The sequence below is a fragment of the Pongo abelii genome, chromosome 4, assembly GCF_028885655.2.
Source record: "Pongo abelii isolate AG06213 chromosome 4, NHGRI_mPonAbe1-v2.0_pri, whole genome shotgun sequence".
In the NCBI taxonomy this organism is placed as follows: Eukaryota; Metazoa; Chordata; class Mammalia; order Primates; family Hominidae; genus Pongo; species Pongo abelii.
In genome coordinates, this window is record NC_071989.2 from 37647122 (window position 1) to 37668042 (window position 20921).

Sequence of the window (20921 nt, forward strand, 5' to 3'; positions counted from 1 at the left end):
CACAAATCAATAACTGAATTACTCTAAATTGGTCTTTTGCTATTTGAATTAAATTTTTACTCCCTCAAAGACTTGACTACATTTCTGAAAATTGAAAGTTCTATGATGTTACCAATCTACACTTAAAATTTGACATAGCCAATATACCAAGAAAAACTGGATTTTTTATTATTGGTATATAAATAGGCAGTTGGGTCTCTAGCTGTCAGTTTATTTGGTAGACCATAGATTGAAAAGTGGTGGTCTGGCACGAGTTTGTTTTTAATTTGAGACAAAATACACAAAGTTTTTAACTCCATAAATTGGAAGATTCAATAATGTTGCTGTGATATTCCTGCATAGAAACAAAGCTCCCCAAAGTGTAATCTAACTAACTTAATTCATTGGCATATTGCCTATGCTTTCCCACTACAACTGCTAAACCGAGTAATTTCTACAAAAGACTGCAAAGCCTAAAATACAGACTCTGGCACTTTACAGGAAAAGTTTGCTGACCTCTTCCCTAGAACAGATAATTATCAATTTTTTTGGTCTTGGGACCCCCTTGATACCCTTAAAAGTTATTCAGGATTCCAGAGAGTTTTTGTTTCATATTGGTTACATCTATTAATATTTGTGAATAACTCATAAACTGAAAATTAAAATGTTTAACAATGTATTTAAAAGCATAACAAGGCCGGGTGCAGTGGCTGACACCTGTAATCCCAGCACCCAGCACTTTGGGAGGCCAAGGCAGGTGGATCACAAGTTCAGGAGTTGGAGACCAGCCTGGCCAATATGGTGAAACCCCGTCTCTACTAAAATACAAAAATTAGCTGGGCGTGGTGGCGTGCGCCTGTAGTCTCAGCTGTTCAGGAGGCTGAGCCAGGAGAATCACTTGAACCTGGGAGGCAGAGGTTGCAGTGAGCTGAGATTGCGCCACTGCACTCCACCCTGGGCAACAGAGTAAGACTCCGTTTCACAAAAAAAAAAAAAAAGCATACCAAGCTTAATTCATGTTAATATAACACTTTTTTTAAATGAGAAATCACTATAGTTTCTAAAACTGAAACGGAGAAGAATGCGATTATTTCATATTTTTGCAAATCTCTTTAGTGTCTGGCTCAGTAACAGATAGCTAGATTCTCATATCTGTATCTGCTGTCAACTGCAGAAAAATAATCTGCTTTTAAAGAATTAAAGTCAGTTTGATTCAGACTCAGGATTGCAACCTTTCAGAGAGTTTCTGTTATGACTGCTCCAAAGTAGTGTTTTAGCCCACAGCTTACATATCAGGGGTTGGAAGCTCTGCATGTGCTCAGAAATTACATTAAACATGATCATAAACTGGGTATAGTGACTCACACCTGTAATTCTAGCACTTTGAGAGGCCTATGCATGAGGATCTCTTGAGGCCAGGCATTCAATACCAACCTGGGCAATGTAGGGAGACCTCCCTCTCTAAAAAAAAAAAAAAAAAATTTTTTTTTAATTTGCCAGGTGTGGACCTGTAGTCCCAGCTACTTGGTAGGCTGAGGCAGGAGGATCACTTTAGCCCAGGAGTTCCAGGTTGCAGTGAGCCATGACCATGCCACTGCATTCTAGTCTGGTTGAGAAAGTGAGACTCTGTCTCTTAAAAAAAAAAAAAAAAAAAAGCTCATAAATTACATTAGAGCAAAATCTCATCAAAGTTTGGGTGTAAGAGTACATCTGGTTATAGATTACAGAGGCATAATCATGAATCCTGTGGGACACTATCTTATGTACTGGAAGAGGCAAGGGGTAGGAACACTGAACTTACCTTTTTTAAAAAAATGCATTGATTGAAGCAAGAGACGTGGGAACCTGTGCTCTAACCTGCTTATTGTTTCCAGGGCATTCTTCTAGAAGTCTATACTTAGTCACTGAGTTGGGCTTTGTGAAATTCTGCTGGCAAGGGATTTTGTTAAATTCTGCTGGTAAGCAGAATGAGCAAACCTGGTTTTTTATGTTTGCTATTTTGTCTAACATGTCAACATTTTGTGACTTATTTAGTTGAAGTATAATATATTAAGAAAAGCTGGCCTCGCCGGGTGTGCTGGCTCACACCTGTAATCCCAGCACTTTGGGAGGCCGAGGCGGGTGGATCGCCTGAGGTCAGAGGTTCGAGACTAGCCTGGCCAACATGGTGAAACCCCGTCTCTACTAAAAATACAAAAATTAGCGGGGCATAGTGGTGCAAGCCTGTAATCCCAGCTACTTGGGAGGCTAAGCCAGGGGAATCGCCCGAACCTGGGAGGCGGAGGTTGCAGTGAGCTGAGATCGTGCCATTGCACTCCAGCCTGGGCTACAAGAGCGACACTGTCTCAAAAAAAAAAGAAAGAAAGAAAGAAAGAAAAACTGGCTTCAGTTATGTATTTAGAAAAAGGAGAAGTATAAGGAGAAGTATTTTAATAATTGTCAACGAGTGTAGTCGGTTTTTTTTTTTTAACAGAGTTTTGCTCTTGTCACCTAGGCTGGGGTGCAATCATGCGATCTCAGCTCATTGCAACCTCTGCCTCCCAGGTTCAAGCAATTCTCCTGCTTCAGCCTCCCAAGTAGCTGGAATTACAGGCTAATTTTCTTAATTTTCTTTTCTTTATTTTTTTTTTGAGATGGAGTTTTGCTTTTGTTGCCCAGGCTGGAGTGCCAGTGTCATGATCTCTGTTCACTGCAACCTCCACCTCTCAGGTTCAAGCAATTCTGCCTCAGCCTTCCGAGTAGCTGGGATTACAGGCACATGCCATCATGCCCAGCTAATTTTTTTGTATTTTTAGTAGAGACGGGGGTTTTACTATGTTGGTCAGGCTGGTCTTGAACTCCTGACCTGAAGTGATCCACCCGCCTTGGCCTCCCAAAGCGCTGGGATTACAGACGTGAGCTACCGCGTCCAGCTACGCCTGGCTAATTTTCTGTATTTTTAGTAGAGACGGGGTTTCACCATGTTGGCCAGGTTGGTCTCGAACTCCTGGCCTCAGGTGATCCTCCCACCTCGGCTTCCAAAGTGCTGGGATTACCGGTGTAAGCCACCGTGCCTGACCTGTTTTTCTTAAAGTGATAAACTCATTTCATTTATTTTTGAGAAAATGTTTGCCAAATACTTAAATCTGAACAACTGTACTTTGTGAGTCATTCTTTCAGGTAAAAATAATGTTCCATGAAAAAAAGCTAACAACTCAATTACAAGTGGTTTTCTTTTAGATGACCATTCTACTTAGATATGCATTAGCTGGGCATGGTGGCATGTGCCTGTGGTCTGATCTACTCAGGAAGCTGAGGCAGGGGAAGATCGCTTGAGTCCAGGAGTTTGAGGCTAAAGTGCTTCATGACTGAACTTGTAAATAGCCAGTGTACTCCAGTCTGGGTAACACAGTGAGACCCCATCTGTAAGAAATTTTTTTAAAAACATACTTTATGATTACTTCTCATTGTGTCATACTGAAGGTTAAAAAGACGTATAATTAAGGGTCAGGGTTTAATGAAATGAATACTGTTCATGGCTTTTTTAAGGATATTCTTAAGGGAAACTGATTTTGCTTACAACGGCTATGTAACTGAAAAATACAGTGACTACTACAACATTTTGAATTCTACTGCCTTGATTTATGTTAAGGCACTGTTTTAATTTAGGAATTTTAAGATACAGCGTGCTTCTTCAATGATTAGTAGAAACACAGATATACGCAAAGATTTTATTACTTACAGGCCGGGGGGAGCATCTGGCGCACCTGGAGGTCAAGGAATGCAGTCAGGGAAAGAGAAAGAAGGACTCATGAGCCAATGCATTCATTGGGTTCATGGTGTTTTCCAAATAGCTTTCCCAAGAGGAATTTCCACACTTTAATTGGTGGGTTTAAAGCAAGCATGCACAAATTTGAGGACAAGCTTGTCAGCCCAGAATGGCTTTGAATGTGGCCCAACACAAATTCGTTAACTTTCTTAAAACATTGTGAGATTTGTGATTTTTTTTAAGCTCTCAGCTATTGTTAGTGTATTTAATGTGTTGCCCAAGACAATTCTTCTTCTTCCATTGTGGCCCAGGGAAGCCAAAAGATTGGACACCCCTGTTCTTGGAAGTCATGCTGTGACCGAGGTAGTCACTGTGGCATATCAGCACAGTCCATGTAGGACGTCAGGGTCAGCAGGGCCCGTGAAGCAGGCTGTATGTATTTATCCTATGGGAAGGTGGGCACCAGGAGGAAGTTTTACACAATAGATACCTGGATTGATCACATTGAGGAACTGGGAGGAGGTGTAGAACTGGAAACTGTGTCAAGGGTGACTGAACCCTGTTTCTGATATGAGAAAGTCCAACTTATATTCAAAATAAATGCTAAGACAACATAAAATTATAAGAATTTGGCCGGGCGTGGTGGGCCACACCTGTAATCCCAGCACTTTGGGAGGCTGAGGCTAGCAGATCGCCTGAGGTCAGGAGTTAGACACCAGCCTGACCAACGTGGGGAAAGCCCATCTCTAGTAAAAATACAAAAAAAATTAGCCGGGTCTGGTTGCGCATGCCTGTAATCCCAGCTACTCAGGAGGCTGAGGCAGGAGAATCGCTTGAACCTGGAAGGCAGAAGTTGCAGTGAGCCAAGATTGTGCCATTGCAATCCAGCCTGGGCAACAAGAGTGAGACTCTTTATAAAAAAACAAACAAACAAACAAACAAACAAAACGAATACACTACAGGCACCTGCAGATTTACCCACTGTTAACCCATTTCCCATTTTCCCCGAGAATACTCGCTGATGGTCCTTGCAGCTGCAGCCTTTACCCCAAGATAACTCACAAATTACAGTCCCGACCTAACCCCCAAAGTTTGTGTCTACTATTTTATTATTTTTGCATCACTCTATTATATTGACTTTGGAAACAAAATATATTATTCTATTTATAGCATTCTGTTTTTAGTAGTGGAATTTCCACTTACAAAATATAGTAATTCTTGACCGCTGAAAATGTCAAATCCTAGAAAACATAGCATTCCTATGTGTGATGTTAATTCCGTGGTGAACTTATGGCACTGAAATGGTGTGACAACAAGGCGGTCACAATGTTGTCAATATTCCACAATGATACTGCAAATGAAGTAGACAACAGATGGAAAGAGAACTAAGAAGCCATGTGTCATTGTGGATTATAACGATAATATGGGAGCAGTGGACTTGGCTGATCAGATGCTCACTTCTTATCCAGCTTAGCACCAAAGGTACAAGGTTTGGTATAAGATATTCTTTCATAGGCTGCAGGCAGTGGCCCATGCCTATAATCCCAGCACTTAGGGAGGCTGAGGCAGGTGGATCGCTTGAGCTCAGGAGTTCAAGACGAGCATGGGCAACATGATGAAACCCTGTCTCTACAAAAAATACAAAAATTAGGCCGGGCACAGTGGCTCACATCTGTAATCCCAGCACTTTGGGAGGCTGAGGCGGGCGTATCACTTGAGGTCAGAAGTTTGAGACCAGCCTGGCCAACATGGTGAAACTCTGTTTCTACTAAAAATGCAAAAATTAGCCGGGGGTGGTGGCAGGGCCTGTAATCCCAGCTACTCGCAAGGCTGTGGCAGAATTGCTTGAACCCAGGAGGCGGAGTTTGTAGTGAGCTGAGATCGTGCCACTGCACTCCAGTCTGGGCGATGGAGCAAGACGCCGTCTCAAAAAAAAAAAAAAAAAAAATAGTCGGGTGTGGTGGCAGTCACCTGTAATCCCAGCTACTCAGGAGGCTGAGGCACAAGAATCGCTTGAACCCAGGAGGTGGAGGTTCATTGAGCCGAGATTGTGCCACTGCATTCCAGCCTGGGTGACAGAGTGAGATTCTGTCTCAAAAAGAAAGAGATTCTTCTCCACCTTCTAAACATTAAAGTGTGAACTCCCACATTCTGTTTAAGAAGGACAATCCTGAGCACATGATTAGCCTTGTAAACTTCAGACTGACAGGCCAGGTGCAGTGGCTCACGCCTTTAATCCCAGAATTTTGGGAGGCCGAGGCGGGCAGATCACAAGGTCAGGAGATTGAGACAATCCTGGCTAACACAGTGCAAACCCTGTCTCTACTAAAAATAGAAAAAATTAGCTGGGCATGGTGGCGGGTGCCTGTAGTTGCAAATACTAAATAGCTGGGCATGGTGGCGCACACCTGTAGTCCCAGCTGCTCGGGAAGTTGAGGCAAGAGAATCGCTTGAACCTGGGAGGCAGAGGTTGCAGTCAGCTGAGATCACGCCACTGCACTCCAGCCAAGGCAACAGAGGGAGACTCGGTCAACAACAACAACAACAAAAAGGTGGAGCACGGTGGCGCGGGCCTGTAATCCCAGCACTTTGGGAGGCCGAGGTGGGCGGATCACCTGAGGTCGGGAGTTCAAGACCAGCCTGGCCAACATAGCAAAACCCCGTCTCTACGAAATACACAAAAATTAGCTGGGTGTGATGGCAGGCACCTGTAATCCCAGCTACTCAGGACACTGAGGCAAGAGAAGAGCTTGAACCTGGGTGGCAGAGGTTGCAGTGAGCTGAGATCACGCCATTGCACTCCAGCCTGGGCAATAGAGTGAGACTCTGCCTCAAAAAAAAAAAAAGCAAAGGGTGTCGCCTGTAATCCCAGCACTTTGGGAGGCCGAGGCAGGCGGATCACTTGAGGCCAGTTCGAAACCAGCCTGGCCAACATGGTGAAACCTCGTGTCTACTAAAAATACAAAAAATTAGCTGCGCGTGGTGGTGGACACCTGTAATCCCAGCTACTTGGGAGGCTGAGACAGGAGAATCACTTGAACCCGGGAGGCGGAGGTTGCAGTGAGCCGAGATCACGCCATTGCACTCCAGCCTGGGCGACAGAGACTCCGTCTCAAAACAAAAACAAAAACACCAAAAATTAGCTGGCGGGCACCTGTAATCCCAGCTACTCGGGAGGCTGAGGCAGGAGAATCGCTTGATCCCGGGAGGCAGAGGTTGCAGTGAGCTGAGATTGCGCCACTGTACTGCAGCCTGGGCGACAGAGACTCTGGCTTAAAAAAAAAAGGGAAAGGATGTTACAGAAACTCCAGATACGACTTCCCTCCAGTGGTCTGAGTTGCGCGGCGCTTTCCCGCCTGTCCGGTAGGGCGGCGCTGCGCAGAAAGCCTCGGTCCCTCTGCGGAAGGCGCCGCTCTTGGCTTCGGCGGCGCCGCTGTCGCTTGGAGGCGGTACTTCCTCCAGCATTTGCCGCGAGTTATTGGCAAGTTCACCTGCAGTTTGGGTTGTCGCTGTTGCTCGTACTGCGGTGTGCGACCAGCCATGGAGCGCTCAGGGCCCAGCGAAGGTGGGTTTCATGAGGCGAGTCCGGGCGGGGTGGGCCGTGTCGGGGGAGCTGGGGCGCCGCACTAACTAGGCCGCCTCTCTTTTCCTCTTGGTCCAGTGACAGGCTCAGATGCGTCGGGACCGGACCCGCAGCTTGCGGTCACCATGGGCTTCACGGGGTTCGGTGAGTGACTGCCCCGGGCAGAGACCCTCTTCCTTTTGCAGAGGTTTGAAGAGCAGCAGAGGGGGAGGGGAGATCGAGCTGTCAACTCGGAATTACTGTAGCTCGGGTGCATACCTTGCAGTTTGTCAATATTCTTCTCCCATTTGTCTTCTATTCTGCGTATCCGTTGGAACCAACTCAGGTGACTGTTATGAGAGTCCTGGAGAGAGAGGAAGAGAAAGGATTTTTCTAATTTTAAGTCACCAATAATGCTAAAATGAACATTTTTGTAAATAACAGCATTTGTACGAGGATTTTAAAAAATATGTAATTCTGTAGGGTAGATTTCTAAAAGAGAGCCTAGTTTATTCAGAAGTATAAATATTAAAAAAACTGAAAAATTGGGTATGTGCCTTTTAAAGCTTCTTGATGCTTATTGCCGTAATACCCATCAAAAAACTTGTTTCAGGTTATACCAAAGTTAACGGAATTAAGAATGCCATTTTTACCGCATCCCTACCAACACAGAGTAGGTATTATTATTTAAAAAGAAAATTATTTAAAAAATGAAAACAAAACTTTAGTAGACTGATACATGAAAAATGATTTCTCTTTATTTTGCATTTTAAAATTATAAATGCTGTTCATCCAAACATTGGGATTCTAACTTCCCTGAACCTTTTCTCAAGGTCTTCTTGTTCTCTTTTGATCAGCGTGTATTAATTCTATGATAGTAATTAAACAGTAGACTTACACATATTGGCCTTGGGTTGTGTTCACACATACTAGCTCTGTAGTTTTTCTATTCATTTTTTTTTTTGGAGACGGAGTCTCGCTCAGTCGCCCAGGCTGGAGTGCAGTGGCAAGATCTCGGCTCACTGCAAGCTCTGCCTCCCGGATTCACGCCATTCTCCCGCCTCAGCCTCCCACTACAGGCGCCCACCACCTCGCCCGGCTAAATTTTTTTTGTATTTTTAGTAGAGACGGGGTTTCACCGTGTTAGCCAGGATGATCTCGATCTCCTGACCTCGTGATCCGTCCGTTTCGGCCTCCAGAAGTGCTGGGATTACAGGCGTGAGCCACCGCTCCCAGCCTTTTCTATTTTTTTATTTTTTGAGGTGGAGTCTCGCTCCGTCACCCAGGCTGGAGTGTACTAGTGCCATCTTGGCTCACTGCAGCCTCCTTCTCCCAGGCTTAAGCCATCCTCCCACCTTAGTCTCCTGAGTAGCTGGGACCACAGATGTGTGTGTGCCACCACACCTAGCTAATTTTTTATACTTTTGGTAGAGACGAGGTTTCACCATGTTGCCCAGGCTGATCGATCTCCTGAGCTCAAGCCATGCGCCCACCTGAGCCTCTCAAAGTGATTACAGGCATGAGCCACCCCACCCGGTATAAATCCTTCATTTTAGTACATCATTCCTTTACTCAGGAGTGAGAAAGGTGTCCATATGTTTGTGCCAAATAGGGGAAAATTTTAAAAGCTTTGATAAAGTTACTGGGGGAGGAGGAGAATGTTTCCATGCTCATACAGTTCCTTGTTATAGGGCTGAGATTTCTGTTTCCCTCTTAGCTCGTTAAAGTACCTGCGTTGCTTCTCATGTTGCCCCTTTCGTCTTCAAGCCAACTATAATGCCTCAATTTATTCTCAAACGTTGGATCTCTCTGACTTCTGCCATAGCTGTTCTGCATCTTTGCCTTTAAGGGCCAACTAGGATAGTTTCCCTATTTAAAAGTCCATAACCTTAATTACATTTGCAAAGGATAACTTTTGGGACATTCTCCATTCTGCCTCCCACATTAATGTTGTTGTTTCATAGGTTAGGGATCTAGAGGAGGATGGGAAAGTTGCCTGGTTAATAGTACTTAGTGAAGGGATTGTCATCAGAAGTTTTCTGTGACTCAAACTCCTTCTTCTGTGATATTTTATGGTTATATTGGAGCCATGCTATAAACTAGAGTAAGTGTTTATTGATCAGTATTGATCACCTAAAGTTTGGCCAACTTACTGCAAGACAATTACAGTCTCCCATTTGTTCATGTTTTAGGTAAAAAAGCTCGCACATTTGACTTGGAAGCAATGTTTGAACAAACTCGAAGAACAGCTGTGGAAAGAAGTCGTAAAACACTGGGTAAGAACTTGAGCTATTTGTCCTTTTATTGGTTTAAGTACTATGTATACCTCATGCAAGTATATTAAAAAAGAGAGAAGAATGTTGGCTGGCGCAGTGGCTCATGCCTGTAATCCCAGCACTTAGGGAGGCCAAGGCGGGCAGATCACCTGACGTCAGAAGTTTGAGACTAGCCTGGCCAACATAGTGAAACCCCATCTCAACTAAAAATACAGTAATTAGCTGAGCATGGTGCAGGGGCCTGTAATCCCAGCTACTCGTGAGGCTGAGGCAGTCACTTCGCTTGAAGTTGGGAGGTGGAGGTTGCAGTGAGCTGAGATCCCCCCATTGCACTCCAGCCTGGGGGACAAGAGTGAAATTCCATCTCAGAGAACAAAGAAAAAAAGAATGTTGTTATGCTACTTGTCACTGTTGGTTTTTTCTTTTTTTTCTTTTTTTTTTGAGATGGAGTCTCGCCCTGTTGCCCTGGCTGGAGTGCAATGGTATGATCTTGGCTCACTGCAGCCTCCACCTCCCCAGTTCAAGTAATTCTCCTGCCTCTGCCTCCCGAGTAGCTGGGACTACAGGCACATGCCACCACGCCTGGCTAATTTTTTGTATTTTTAGTAGAGATGGGGTTTCACTGTGTTGGCCAGGCTGGTTTCGAACTCCTGACTTTGTGATCCACCTACCTTGGCCTCCCAAAGTGCTGGGATTACAGACGTGAGCCACCGTGCCCCGCTTTTTGTTTTTTGTTTGTTTGGTTTTTTTTTTTTTTTGAGATGGAGTCTTGCTTTATCGCTGGGCTGGAGTGCAGGGGTGCGATCTTAGCTCACTGCAACTTCTACCTCCCCGGTTCAAGCAATTTTCCTGCCTCAGCCCCCCAAGTAGCTGGGACTACAGGTGTGCGCCACCACGCCCAGCTAATTTTTGTATTTTTAGTAGAGGTGGGGTTTCACCATGTTGGCCAGGATAGTCTTGATCTCTTGACCTTATGATCTGCCTGCCTCCTAAAGTGCTGGGATTACAGGTGTGAGCCACCGCACCCGGCCCAATTTATCATTTTAAAACCAACAATGGGCTAGGTGTGGTGGCTCACGCCTGTAATCCCAGCACTTTAGGAGGCTGAGGCGGGCGAATCACCTAAGGTCAGGAGTTCGAGACCAGCCTGGCCAACATGGTGAAACCCCGTCTTGACTGAAAATAGAAAAACTATCCGGGTGTGGTGGTGGGCGCCTGTAATCCCAACTACTAGGGAGGCTGAGGCAGGAGAATCACTTGAACCTGGGAGGCAGAGGTTGTGGTGAGCTGAGATCGCACCATTGCACTCCAGCCTGGGCGACAAGAGCAAAACTCCATCTCAAAATAAAATAAAATAAAATGAAATGAATGACAAGGGCAAAACTCCATCTCAAAATAAAATAAGATAAAATATATAAAATAAAATATAAAATATAAAACAAAATAACTAAAATAAAAAATAAAATGTACAGCGGCAATATCCAGTATTTGGCAGTGTGCCTGACAAAAAATATTTTCAGTCTTTGGAAGAAAACTTTTTTGTGGCAAAAAGAAAGCCATCTACATGTACTATTTTTTGAAAAAACCCTTCATTATTTGTTTCATTTGAGACGGAGTCCTGCTCTGTCTCCCAGGCTGGAGTGCAGTGGTGCGATCTCAGCTCACTGTGACCTCCGCCTCTTGGGTTCAAGTCATTCTCTTGCTTCAGCCTCCTGAGTAGCTGGGATTACAGGTGACCACCACCACGCCTGGCTAATTTTTTTGTATTTTTAGTGGAGACGGGGTTTCGCCATGTTGGCCAGGCTGGTCTCGAACTTGTGACCTCTGGTGATCCGCCCGCCTCAGCCTCCCAAAGTGCTGGGATTACAGGTGTGAACCACTGCCAGGCCAAAACCCATTATTATTATTATTATTATTATTATTATTATTGTTTTTTTTTTGAGATGGCGTCTTGCTCTGTCGCCCTGGCTGGAGTGCAGTGGTGCGATCTTGGCTCACTGCAAGCTCCGCCTCCCGGGTTCACGCCATTCTTCCGCCTCAGCCTCTGGAGTAGCTGGGACTACAGGTGCCCGCCAACATGCCTGGCTAATTTTGTTTTTGTATTTTTAGTAGAGATGGAGTTTCACCGTGTTAGCCAGGATGGTCTCGATCTCCTGACCTCATGATCCACTCGCCTTGGCCTCCCAAAGTGCTGGGATTACAGGTGTGAGCCACTGCACCCAGCAAAACCCTTCATTATTATGTGAAATTTCAAACACGGAAGTATAGTCATGAACTACCATGTACCTATCAATCACATTTAACTACTGTAACTGTTCATGGCTAGCGTTACTTCTGTTTCCCCTGTCAGATGATTTCGAAAAAAATCTTGGACATCATTTTACTCATAAATATTTTTGTATATATCTTAAAATGATAAGGATTGTTTTAAAAAAAGCTTAACCAAGATACCTGTAAGAGATAGGAAAAACCAAGCTGTTTCCTATCCTCTCACACTCCTCTCAGTACTTTCCCTTTTTTTTTTTTATTTTTATTTTTTATTTTTTTATTTGAGACACGGTCTCACTGCTGTTGCTTAGACAGGTGTGCAGTGGGATGATCTTGCCTCACTGCAGACTCCACTTCCCGGGCTCAGGTAATCCTCCCACCTCAGCCTCCCAAATAGTTGGGACTATAGGTTGGTGCTACCACACCCCACTAATTTTTTGTATTTTTAGTTGGCCGGGCGCGGTGGCTCACGCCTGTAATCCCAGCACTTTGGGAGGGGCGGATCACGAGGTCAGGAGATCGAGACCATCCTGGCTAACATGGTGAAACCCTGTCTCTACTAAAAATACAAAAAATTAGCTGGGCGTGGTGGCAGGCGCCTGTAGTCCCAGCTACTCGGGAGGCTGAAGCAGGAGAATGGCGTGAACCCTGTAGGCGGAGCTTGCAGTGAGCCGAGATCTTGCCACTGCACTCCAGCCTGGGCGACAGAGTGAGACTCTGTCTCAAAAAAAAGATTTCACCATGTTGTCCAGGCCAGTCTTGAATTCCTGGGCTCAAGTGATCCGCCTGTCTTGGCCTCCCAAAGTGCTAGGATTACAGGTGTGAACCAGTACTTTATTTCTGACACCAGTTATGTAGGAGTTTTCCCCCACACATCCACCACTTCTCCAACTGGGTATCCGGTAACTCACTTTAATTCTGACACTGTCTGCCTGGAGACTACCACAAGACTGCCTTCACTCAGACACTAATCTCAATTCACAGGTTGTGACCAGTGATTCTAATCTACTGGCTATAAATCAGGGTTCCCATGACTGCTCCTTTTGGTTTGATAATTAGCTAGGACGGCTCACAGGGAAACACTTTACTTATGTTTAACAGTTTATTATAAATAATATTATAAATGATACAGATGAACAGCCCGATGAAGTCATGCATTGGGCAATGTATGGGAGAGGTGCAGAGCTTCTGTGCCCTCTCTGGGTGCACCAACTCCCCAGTATCCCCCTGTGTTCAGCTACCCTGAAGCTAATCACATCTAGTGGTTCAGGAGTGTCTAGGCTGGGTGCAGTGGCTCACACCTATAATCCTAGCACTTTGGGGGACCAAGGTAGGAGGATCACTTGAGCCCAGGAGTTTGAAACAAACCTGGGCTAACACAGTGAGATCCTGTTCAGAAAATCTTATAAAAATTAGCTGGGCATGGTGGCGCACACCTGTAGTCCCAATTACCTGGGAGGCTGAGGTGAGAGGGTCACTTGAGCCCAGAGGTTGAGGCTGCAGTGAGCTATGATCGTGCCACTGCATCACAGCCTGAGTAAAAAAGCGAGAGCCTGTCTCAAAAAAAAAAAAAAATTATATAGATCTTAATTTCCAGCTTCCCCAGAGATTGGTGGGTGGGGATGAAAGTTCCAATTATCTAACCCATCAGTTTTTTTAGTGAGCAGCAGTCCCATCCTGAGGCCTAGGGGTCCCACACTAAGTCACTTCAATAGCATAAACTTAGGTGGGATCCGAAGGGGCTTCTAATGAATAACAAAAGACAGCTCCTATCACTCAGGAAATTCCAAGGGTTTCAGAAGCTCTGTGGCAGGAACCTGAAACAAAGACCAAATATATATATATTTTTTTGAGACAGAGTCTCGCTCTGTCGCCCAGACTGGAGTGCAGTGGTGGGATCTCGACTCACTGCAAGCTCTGCCTCCCAGGTTCACGCCATTCTCCTGCCTCAGCCTCCTGAGTAGCTGGGACTACACGCCTGGCTAATTTTTTTTTTTTTTTTGGATTTTTAGTAGAGACAGGGTTTCACCCTGTTAGCCAGGATGGTCTCGATCTCCTGCCCTCATGATCCGCCCCCCTCAGCCTCCCAAAGTGCTGGGATTACAGGAGTGAGCCACCGCACCTGGCCAAATATATTTCATATTATACCACAATATCATCACATCAAAAAACAATTTTATTATCCTCAAACGATAGACAAAGACATGCTATCTGAGGCATTTACAAATGTTTTAAACAATTTAGTGAATGTTTGTACTATCACAGTATAGGTACCTTGTATTTACCATTTTAAGCATATAATACAACATGTTTTGAATAAGGATTGTCTTATTTGGCTATGTCGGCTTTTTGTTGTTATTATTTATTTTTTCGAGTTGCCCAGGCTGAAGGGCAATGGTGCAATCTAGGCTCACTGCAACCTCTGCCTCCTGGTTCAAGCATTTCTCCTGCCTCAGCCTCCCCAGTAGCTGGGATTATAGGCACGTGCCACCACCACCTGACTAATTTTTGTATTTTTAGTAGAGACAGGGTTTCACCATGTTGGCCAGGCTGATCTCAAACTCCTGAAGTCAAGTGATCCGCCTGCCTCAACCTCCCAAAGTGAAGCTTTTTATTTTTAATTTTTTTATTTTCAATTTTTGTGGGTACATAGTAGATGTATATATTTGTGGGTATGTAAGTTTTGTAGCCCCTAGTACTTTGCTTTGTAAAATAGGTTCTCAGTAATATTTTGAGAATATTAAATTGAATTTAGACCTGTAATACTGTCTTGTTAAAAAACGAAATCTTGCTGCTTTGGAGAATGTTTTAAAGTGGCACAATCTGGGCTGCGCACGGTGGCTCAAGCCTGTAATCCCAGCACTTTGGGAGCCCAAGGTGGGTGGGTCACCTGAGATCAGGAGTTTGAGATCAGCCTGGCCAACGTGATGAAATCCTGTCTCTACTAAAGATACAAAAATTAACTGGGTGTGGGTGGCGGGCACCTGTAGTCCCAGTTACTTGGGAGGCTGAGGCAGGAGAATCGCTTGAACCTGGGAGGCGGAGGTTGCAGTGAGCCTAGACCGTACCATTGCACTCCAGCCTGGGCAACCAGAGCAAAACTCTGTCAAAAAAAAAAAAAAAAAAGGCACAATCTGTTGGAAAGAGCTTGGGATTTGGAATTGGGGGACCTAGGTTTAAGGCCCAGCCCCACAGTCTAGTAGATGAGTAACATTGGATGGGTTTTCCAATTTCTGATCCTTCATAACCCTATTGTGTGTGTATCATCTACCTTGGAAGTTTCTTGAAGAGATTAAGATGTTGGGTACAGTAGCTTATAAACAGCAAAGTACTTTATAAATGTTATTTTAAATTCTTGTAATTTTTCTTAGTAAAGCATGTCTACATTTTACCTAAGAGGAACTTGGGGAGTTATTACATTTTTAAATTTTTGAAAAATTGTCTGAAGACTATGATCTCCTTTGATTTTTGCGGACAAATTATTGAACTTTCTTGATTTACTATTACATCTTTGGACTACAATTTCTACCTCTGATCTAAACACATGAATCTAAATTGATTCTCTCTTTGGAAGATCTACTTAGCTTTAGCATGTAAATAGAAAATACCATTGGGATAATTTATGGAAGTAGTATTCATCATTATATGGGAAGTTATTCATAAGAGATTTTTTTTTTTTAGTGTTCTTCCAGACTTGGCAATTAGATTACATTTAGACTGTGGAGTTAAAAGTGATTCCCTGTGAGCTGTCCTAGTAAATTATGAAATTGAAGAGAGGGGTTGCGGGAACCCTAGTTTCCTACCATGAGACAGTTTGACTTACTTTTCTTTAAAAGTTGAAAATTCTCATATGGGCATTATTTATCTCATGCTTGGTATTGGAGTCTTTCCCTGGGTATTGATAGTACACTTGAGGAAACTAAGACTTTGACCCTTTTAATAGCAAGTTTGTCTGTATATGGGGGTATGAGCTGTCTTGGTTGCTAAGTGCACTAGTGGAAAGGATGAATTACTATAAAACCCCAATAAAATATGTGCTGTGAAGGGTCTGGAAATGATAATGGTACAAATTTTTTTTTTAATGTTTTTTATGTTCTTGAAAGCTATAAGTATGCGTAGGACATATGAAATACAGATTTTTTTTTCTTTTTCTTGAGACAGAGTCTCCCTCTGTCGCCCAGGCCAGAGTGCAGTGGCACGATCTTGGCTTACTGCAATCTCCGCCTCCCAGGTTCAAGGAATTCTTCTTCCTCAGCCTCCTGAGTAGCTGGGATTACAGGCATGCACCACCATGCCCGGCTAATTTTTTGTATTTTTAGTAGAGACGGGGTTTCACCATGCTGGCCAGGCCGGTCTCGAACTCCTGACCTTGTGATCTGCCTGCTGCAGCCTCCCAAAGTGTTGGGATGACAGACGTGAGCCACTGCGCCCAGCTGAAATGCAGAGTTTTTTTTTTTTTTTTAAGAAGTGTTATACTAGGCTGGGGACAGTGGCTCGTGTCTGTAATCCTAGTACACTTTGTGAGGCTGAGGCAGGTGGATTGCTTGAGGCCAGGAGTTCGAGACCAGCCTGGCCAACGTGGTGAAACCCCATCTCTACTAAAAATACAAAAATTAGGTGGGCATGGTGGCTCTCATCTATAATCCCAGCTGCTCAGGAGGCTTAGGCAGGAGAATTGCTTGAACCTAGGAGGTGAAGGTTGCAGTGAGCTGAGATTGTGCCACTGCACTGATGCCTGGCGACAGAGTGAGACTCCGTCTCAAAACAAAAACAAAAAGAAAAACTAAGGGATAAAGAGGGAGGACTGGCATGGTGTGGTGGCTCACATTTGTAAAATCTTGAGGCAGGAGGATTGCTTGAGCCCAGGAGTTCAAGACCAGCCTGGGCAACATATTGAGACCCCATCTCTATTAAAAAAAATAATAGTAAAAAAGAGGGAAATGGCAGCTGAGTAGGCAGCCTCAATATCTTTTCCTGATTAGCAATATAATTGACTGTAAGACCTGAGGGAGAAGATGAGCCTAGAGTATAAATGCTGCTGCCACCCCCCAAGGTCTGGAGGGATTGGCTGAAAAAACAGGGTGAACTAGGAGCTAAGCAGGCCCATTCTTTTTTTTTTTTTTTTTTTTCATGGAGACAGTCTCACTCTGTGGCCCAGGCTGGAGTGTGGTGGTACTGTCTCGGCTTACTGCAACCTCCGCCTTCTGGGTTCAAGCGATTCCCCTGCCTCAGCGTCCCGAGTAGCTGGGACTACAGGTGCACACCGCTACTCCTGGCTAATTTTTTGTATTTTAGTAGAGACAGGGTTTCACCGTATTGCCCAGACTGGTCTCGAACTCCTGAGCTCATGCAAGCCACCTGCCTCGGCCTCTCAAAGTGCAAGGATTACAGGTGTGAACCATCACACCCGGCTTCAGGCCCTTTTTTTTTTTTTTTTTTGAGACGGAGTCTTGCTCTGTTGCCCAGGCTGGAGTGCAGTGGCGCCATCTCCGCTCACTGCAAGCTCCGCCTGCCGGGTTCACACCATTCTCCTGCCTCAGCCTCCCGAGTAAGCTGGGACTACAGGCGGCAGCCACCACGCCTGGCTAATTTTTTTGTATTTTTAGTAGAGACAGGGTTTCCCCATGTTCTCCAGGATTGTCTGGATCTCCTGACCTCGTGATCCACCTGCCTGGGCCTCCCAAAGTGCTGGGATTACAGGTGTGAGCCACCGTGCCCGGCAGGCCCATTCCTAAATCTGGACACTATGCTTCTTTTTAATTTTTTTCCAGTTTCTAGCATCAGAGTGCAGAATTGTTGATTCTTGACCCGCCTCAGCCCAGAAGACACAAAAAAGTCAACATGATCTAGCACCGTAATATTTGCCTTACCTCTTCCTGGAGGGTTTTGTCTTCCATATTTGACATGAAAGACTGTAGTTCCTTGTTGATGTTTGCTGGGTAACCTTCTTCCTCATCCTCCATGTCCCAGCAACTAAAGACCCTAAAGAATACAACATTCCACTTGATAAGTGTCCTTTGCTGCTGCTCAACTTGGGTTGTATTGTATTTCATTATTAAGTGAAGGAAAAAAATGTTAAAGATTATCTCAGGTTATTGAGGTTGGTGGCAATTGAGAACCAAACTATTCATATATAATCCTTTTTCTTCCTAGTGCCCCCACAATTGTAGAGTGAGATTATCAGAGGGAAAAAAGTTAATATTTTAAATATTTTTTGTTTTTCTGGAGTAAACAACTCTAGAAAATTAATGTTTTTTTTTAAATATAGTGAAAGCAAGTTTATTAGGAAAGTAAAGGAATAAAAGAATGACTACTTTATAGACAGAGCAGCCTATAATATAAATTTTTTTTTTTTTTTTTTTGGAGACCGAGTCTCGCTCAGTCGCCCAGGCTAGAAGGCAGTGGCACAATCTTGACTCACTGCAAGTTCTGCTTCCCGGGTTCACGCCATTCTCTTGCCTCAGCCTCCTGAGTAGCTGGGACTACAGGCACCCGCCACTATGCGTGGCTAATTTTTTTCTATTTTTAGTAGAGACGAGGTTTCACCGTGTTAGCCAGGATGGTCTTGATCTCCTGACCTCGTGATCCACCCGTCTTGGCCTCCCAAAGTGCTGGGATTACAGGTGTGAGCCACCACGCCCGGCTAGTATAAATTTTATTATGACTTTGATAGCTAGTCTCTGATCAAAATTCTATTGTAGGAAATTCAGAAAAAAAGTGCTGTATTTTTTTTTTTTGAGATGGTGTTTTGCTCTTGTTGCCCAGGCTGGAGTGCAATGGCGCAATCTCGGCTCACCACAACCTTCACCTCTCGGGTTCAAGTGATTCTCCTGCCTTAGCCTCCCGAGTAGCTGGGATTAAAGGCGTGCGCTGCCATGCCTGGATAATTTTTTATTTTTAGTAGGGACGAGGTTTCTCCATGTTGGTCAGGCTGGTCTCGAACTCCTGACCTCTGGTGATCCGCCCACCTCGGCCTCCCAAAGTGCTGGGATTACAATCATGAGCCACCGCGCCAGGCCAAGAAGTGCTAAATTTATGTTTTAAAACATTAGAAAGTTAATTACCTAAAATCTCACCTTTGAATACTTTTTAAAAAATATATTACCATCTACATTATGCTAATTTTGCTTAGCATATCTGTTAATATTTTCCCAGATTTCTGTTTTCTATCACTATTTTTATTTTCTGCAGTTAATATTATATTGCTATGCAGTAATTTTGTTCAATTCTTTTACCACATTGGCCATTTAGGTTGATAAGTTTGTTTTTCTAATTTTAAAAATTGTTATACACATAAAATGTACCATCTTAATATTTAAGTGCATAGTGTTGTGCAACCATCATCACCATCCATCTCTATAACACTGTTCATCTTGTAAGACTGAAACTCTATACATATTAAACAATTCTTCATTCCCCCTCCCTCTAGCCTCTGGTAGAGGCTTTCTACCATTTTCTACCATTTTCTACCATTCTACTTTCTGTCTCTGACTTTGACTACTCTAGATTACCTCATGTAAGTGCCATCATACAGTATTTGTCTTTTTGTCTTTCTGTGAGTGGTCTATCTCACTTAGCATAGTGTCCTCAAGGTTTATCCAAGTTGTAGCATATTGCAGAATCTCCTTCCTTTTTGGGTGAATAATATTTCATTATGTGGATATACCACATTTTGCTAATGCATTTATCTACAGATGGATACTTCGGTTGCTTCTACATTTTAGCTGTTGTGAATGATGTTCTTAGGAACTTGGGTATACAAGTATCTTTTTTAGACTGTGCTTTCAGTTTCTTTGGATATATACCAGAAGTGGAATTGCTGGGTCACGTAATAATTCTACGTTTAACTTTTTGAGGAACCATCATATTGTTTTCCAGTGGCTGTGGTTGATAATTTTTTCCTGTTACTGCTAACACTCTAAGTTATATCTTTGTGACTATGTTAATTTTTAGCCTTTCTAATACTAACATATTTTGAATTGTAACCGTCGGAATTTTTTTGTTAATCTTTTTTTAATCTTTTCAGAAGCAAGAGAAAAAGAGGAAGAAATGAACAGAGAGAAAGAATTAAGAAGACAAAATGAAGATATTGAGCCAACATCCTCAAGATCAAATGTCAGAGATTGCTCCAAATCATCTTCCAGGTGCCTGATTTTCAGAAAGACTTCTATTAAACTATCAGTTTCTAGGTGTTTATAGAGTTTTTTTTTTTTTTTTAATTTTTTTGAGACGGAGTCTTGCTCTATCGTCCACTGCAGTGCAGTGGTGTGATCTTGGCTGACTGTAACCTCCACCTCCTGGGTTCAGACGATTCTCCTGCCTCAGCCTCCCAAGTTGCTGGGATTACAGGCATGCGCCACCACCCCTGGCTATTTTTTGTGTTTTTAGTAGAGATGGGGTTTCACCATATTGGCCAGGGTGGTCTCGAACTCCCGACCTCAGGTGATCCGCCCGCCTCGGCCTCCCAAAGTGCTGGGATTATAGGTGTGAGCATCCTGAGTAGCTGGGACTACAGACGTGCGCTACCACGGCCGGCTAATTCTTGTATTTTTAGTAGAGATAGCGTTTTACCATGTTGGCCAGGCTGGTCTCAAACTCCTGACATGATCTGTCCGCCTCATTCTCCCAAAGTCCTGGGATAACAGGTGTTAGCTACTGGGCCTGGCCTCCAGTTATTACTTTTTTTGAGATGGAATCTTGCTCTTTCACCCAGGCTGGAGTGCAGTGGCTTGATCTGGGCTCACTGCAACCTCTGCATCCTGGGTTCAAGTGATTTTCCGGCCTTAGCCTCCCAAGTAGCTGGGATTACAGGTGTGGGCCACCATGCCCTGCTAATTTTTTTTGTATTTTAGTAGAGATGGGGTTTCACCATGTTGGTCAGGCTGATCTCCAACTCCTGATCTCGTGATCCGCTCACCTCGGCCTCCCAAAGTGCTGGGATTACAGGTGTGAGCCACCGTGCCTGGCATCCCAGTTACTTCTTTTTGGCAATGCAACAATGGCCTAACACATTGATGTTGTTTATCTTGTCAAAAAATCAACGTTTGTTTCAGTGATGTTTTATTATTCTTTTTTTTGTTGTTTGGGA

The 20921-nt window shown here is 44.0% G+C and overlaps 1 protein-coding gene across 4 annotated transcripts in view; it reads left to right on the plus strand.

Moving 5' to 3' along the window:
• WDR70 (WD repeat domain 70) overlaps positions 1–20921 on the plus strand; it is a 365884-nt gene that overhangs the window by 912 nt on the left and 344051 nt on the right. For 2 of the 4 annotated variants that reach the window (XM_054555493.2, XM_002815513.6), the window contains exons 1-4: positions 6382–7292; positions 7389–7454; positions 9482–9565; positions 19860–19977. In XM_054555493.2, coding sequence (XP_054411468.1) covers positions 7268–7292; positions 7389–7454; positions 9482–9565; positions 19860–19977 — 293 coding nt within the window. In that variant the 5' untranslated portion in view covers positions 6382–7267. Of the gene's footprint in view, positions 1–6381; positions 7293–7388; positions 7455–9481; positions 9566–19859; positions 19978–20921 lie in introns of those variants that run through there. The other 2 variants (XM_009240650.4, XM_054555494.2) reach the window with 2 other exon arrangements.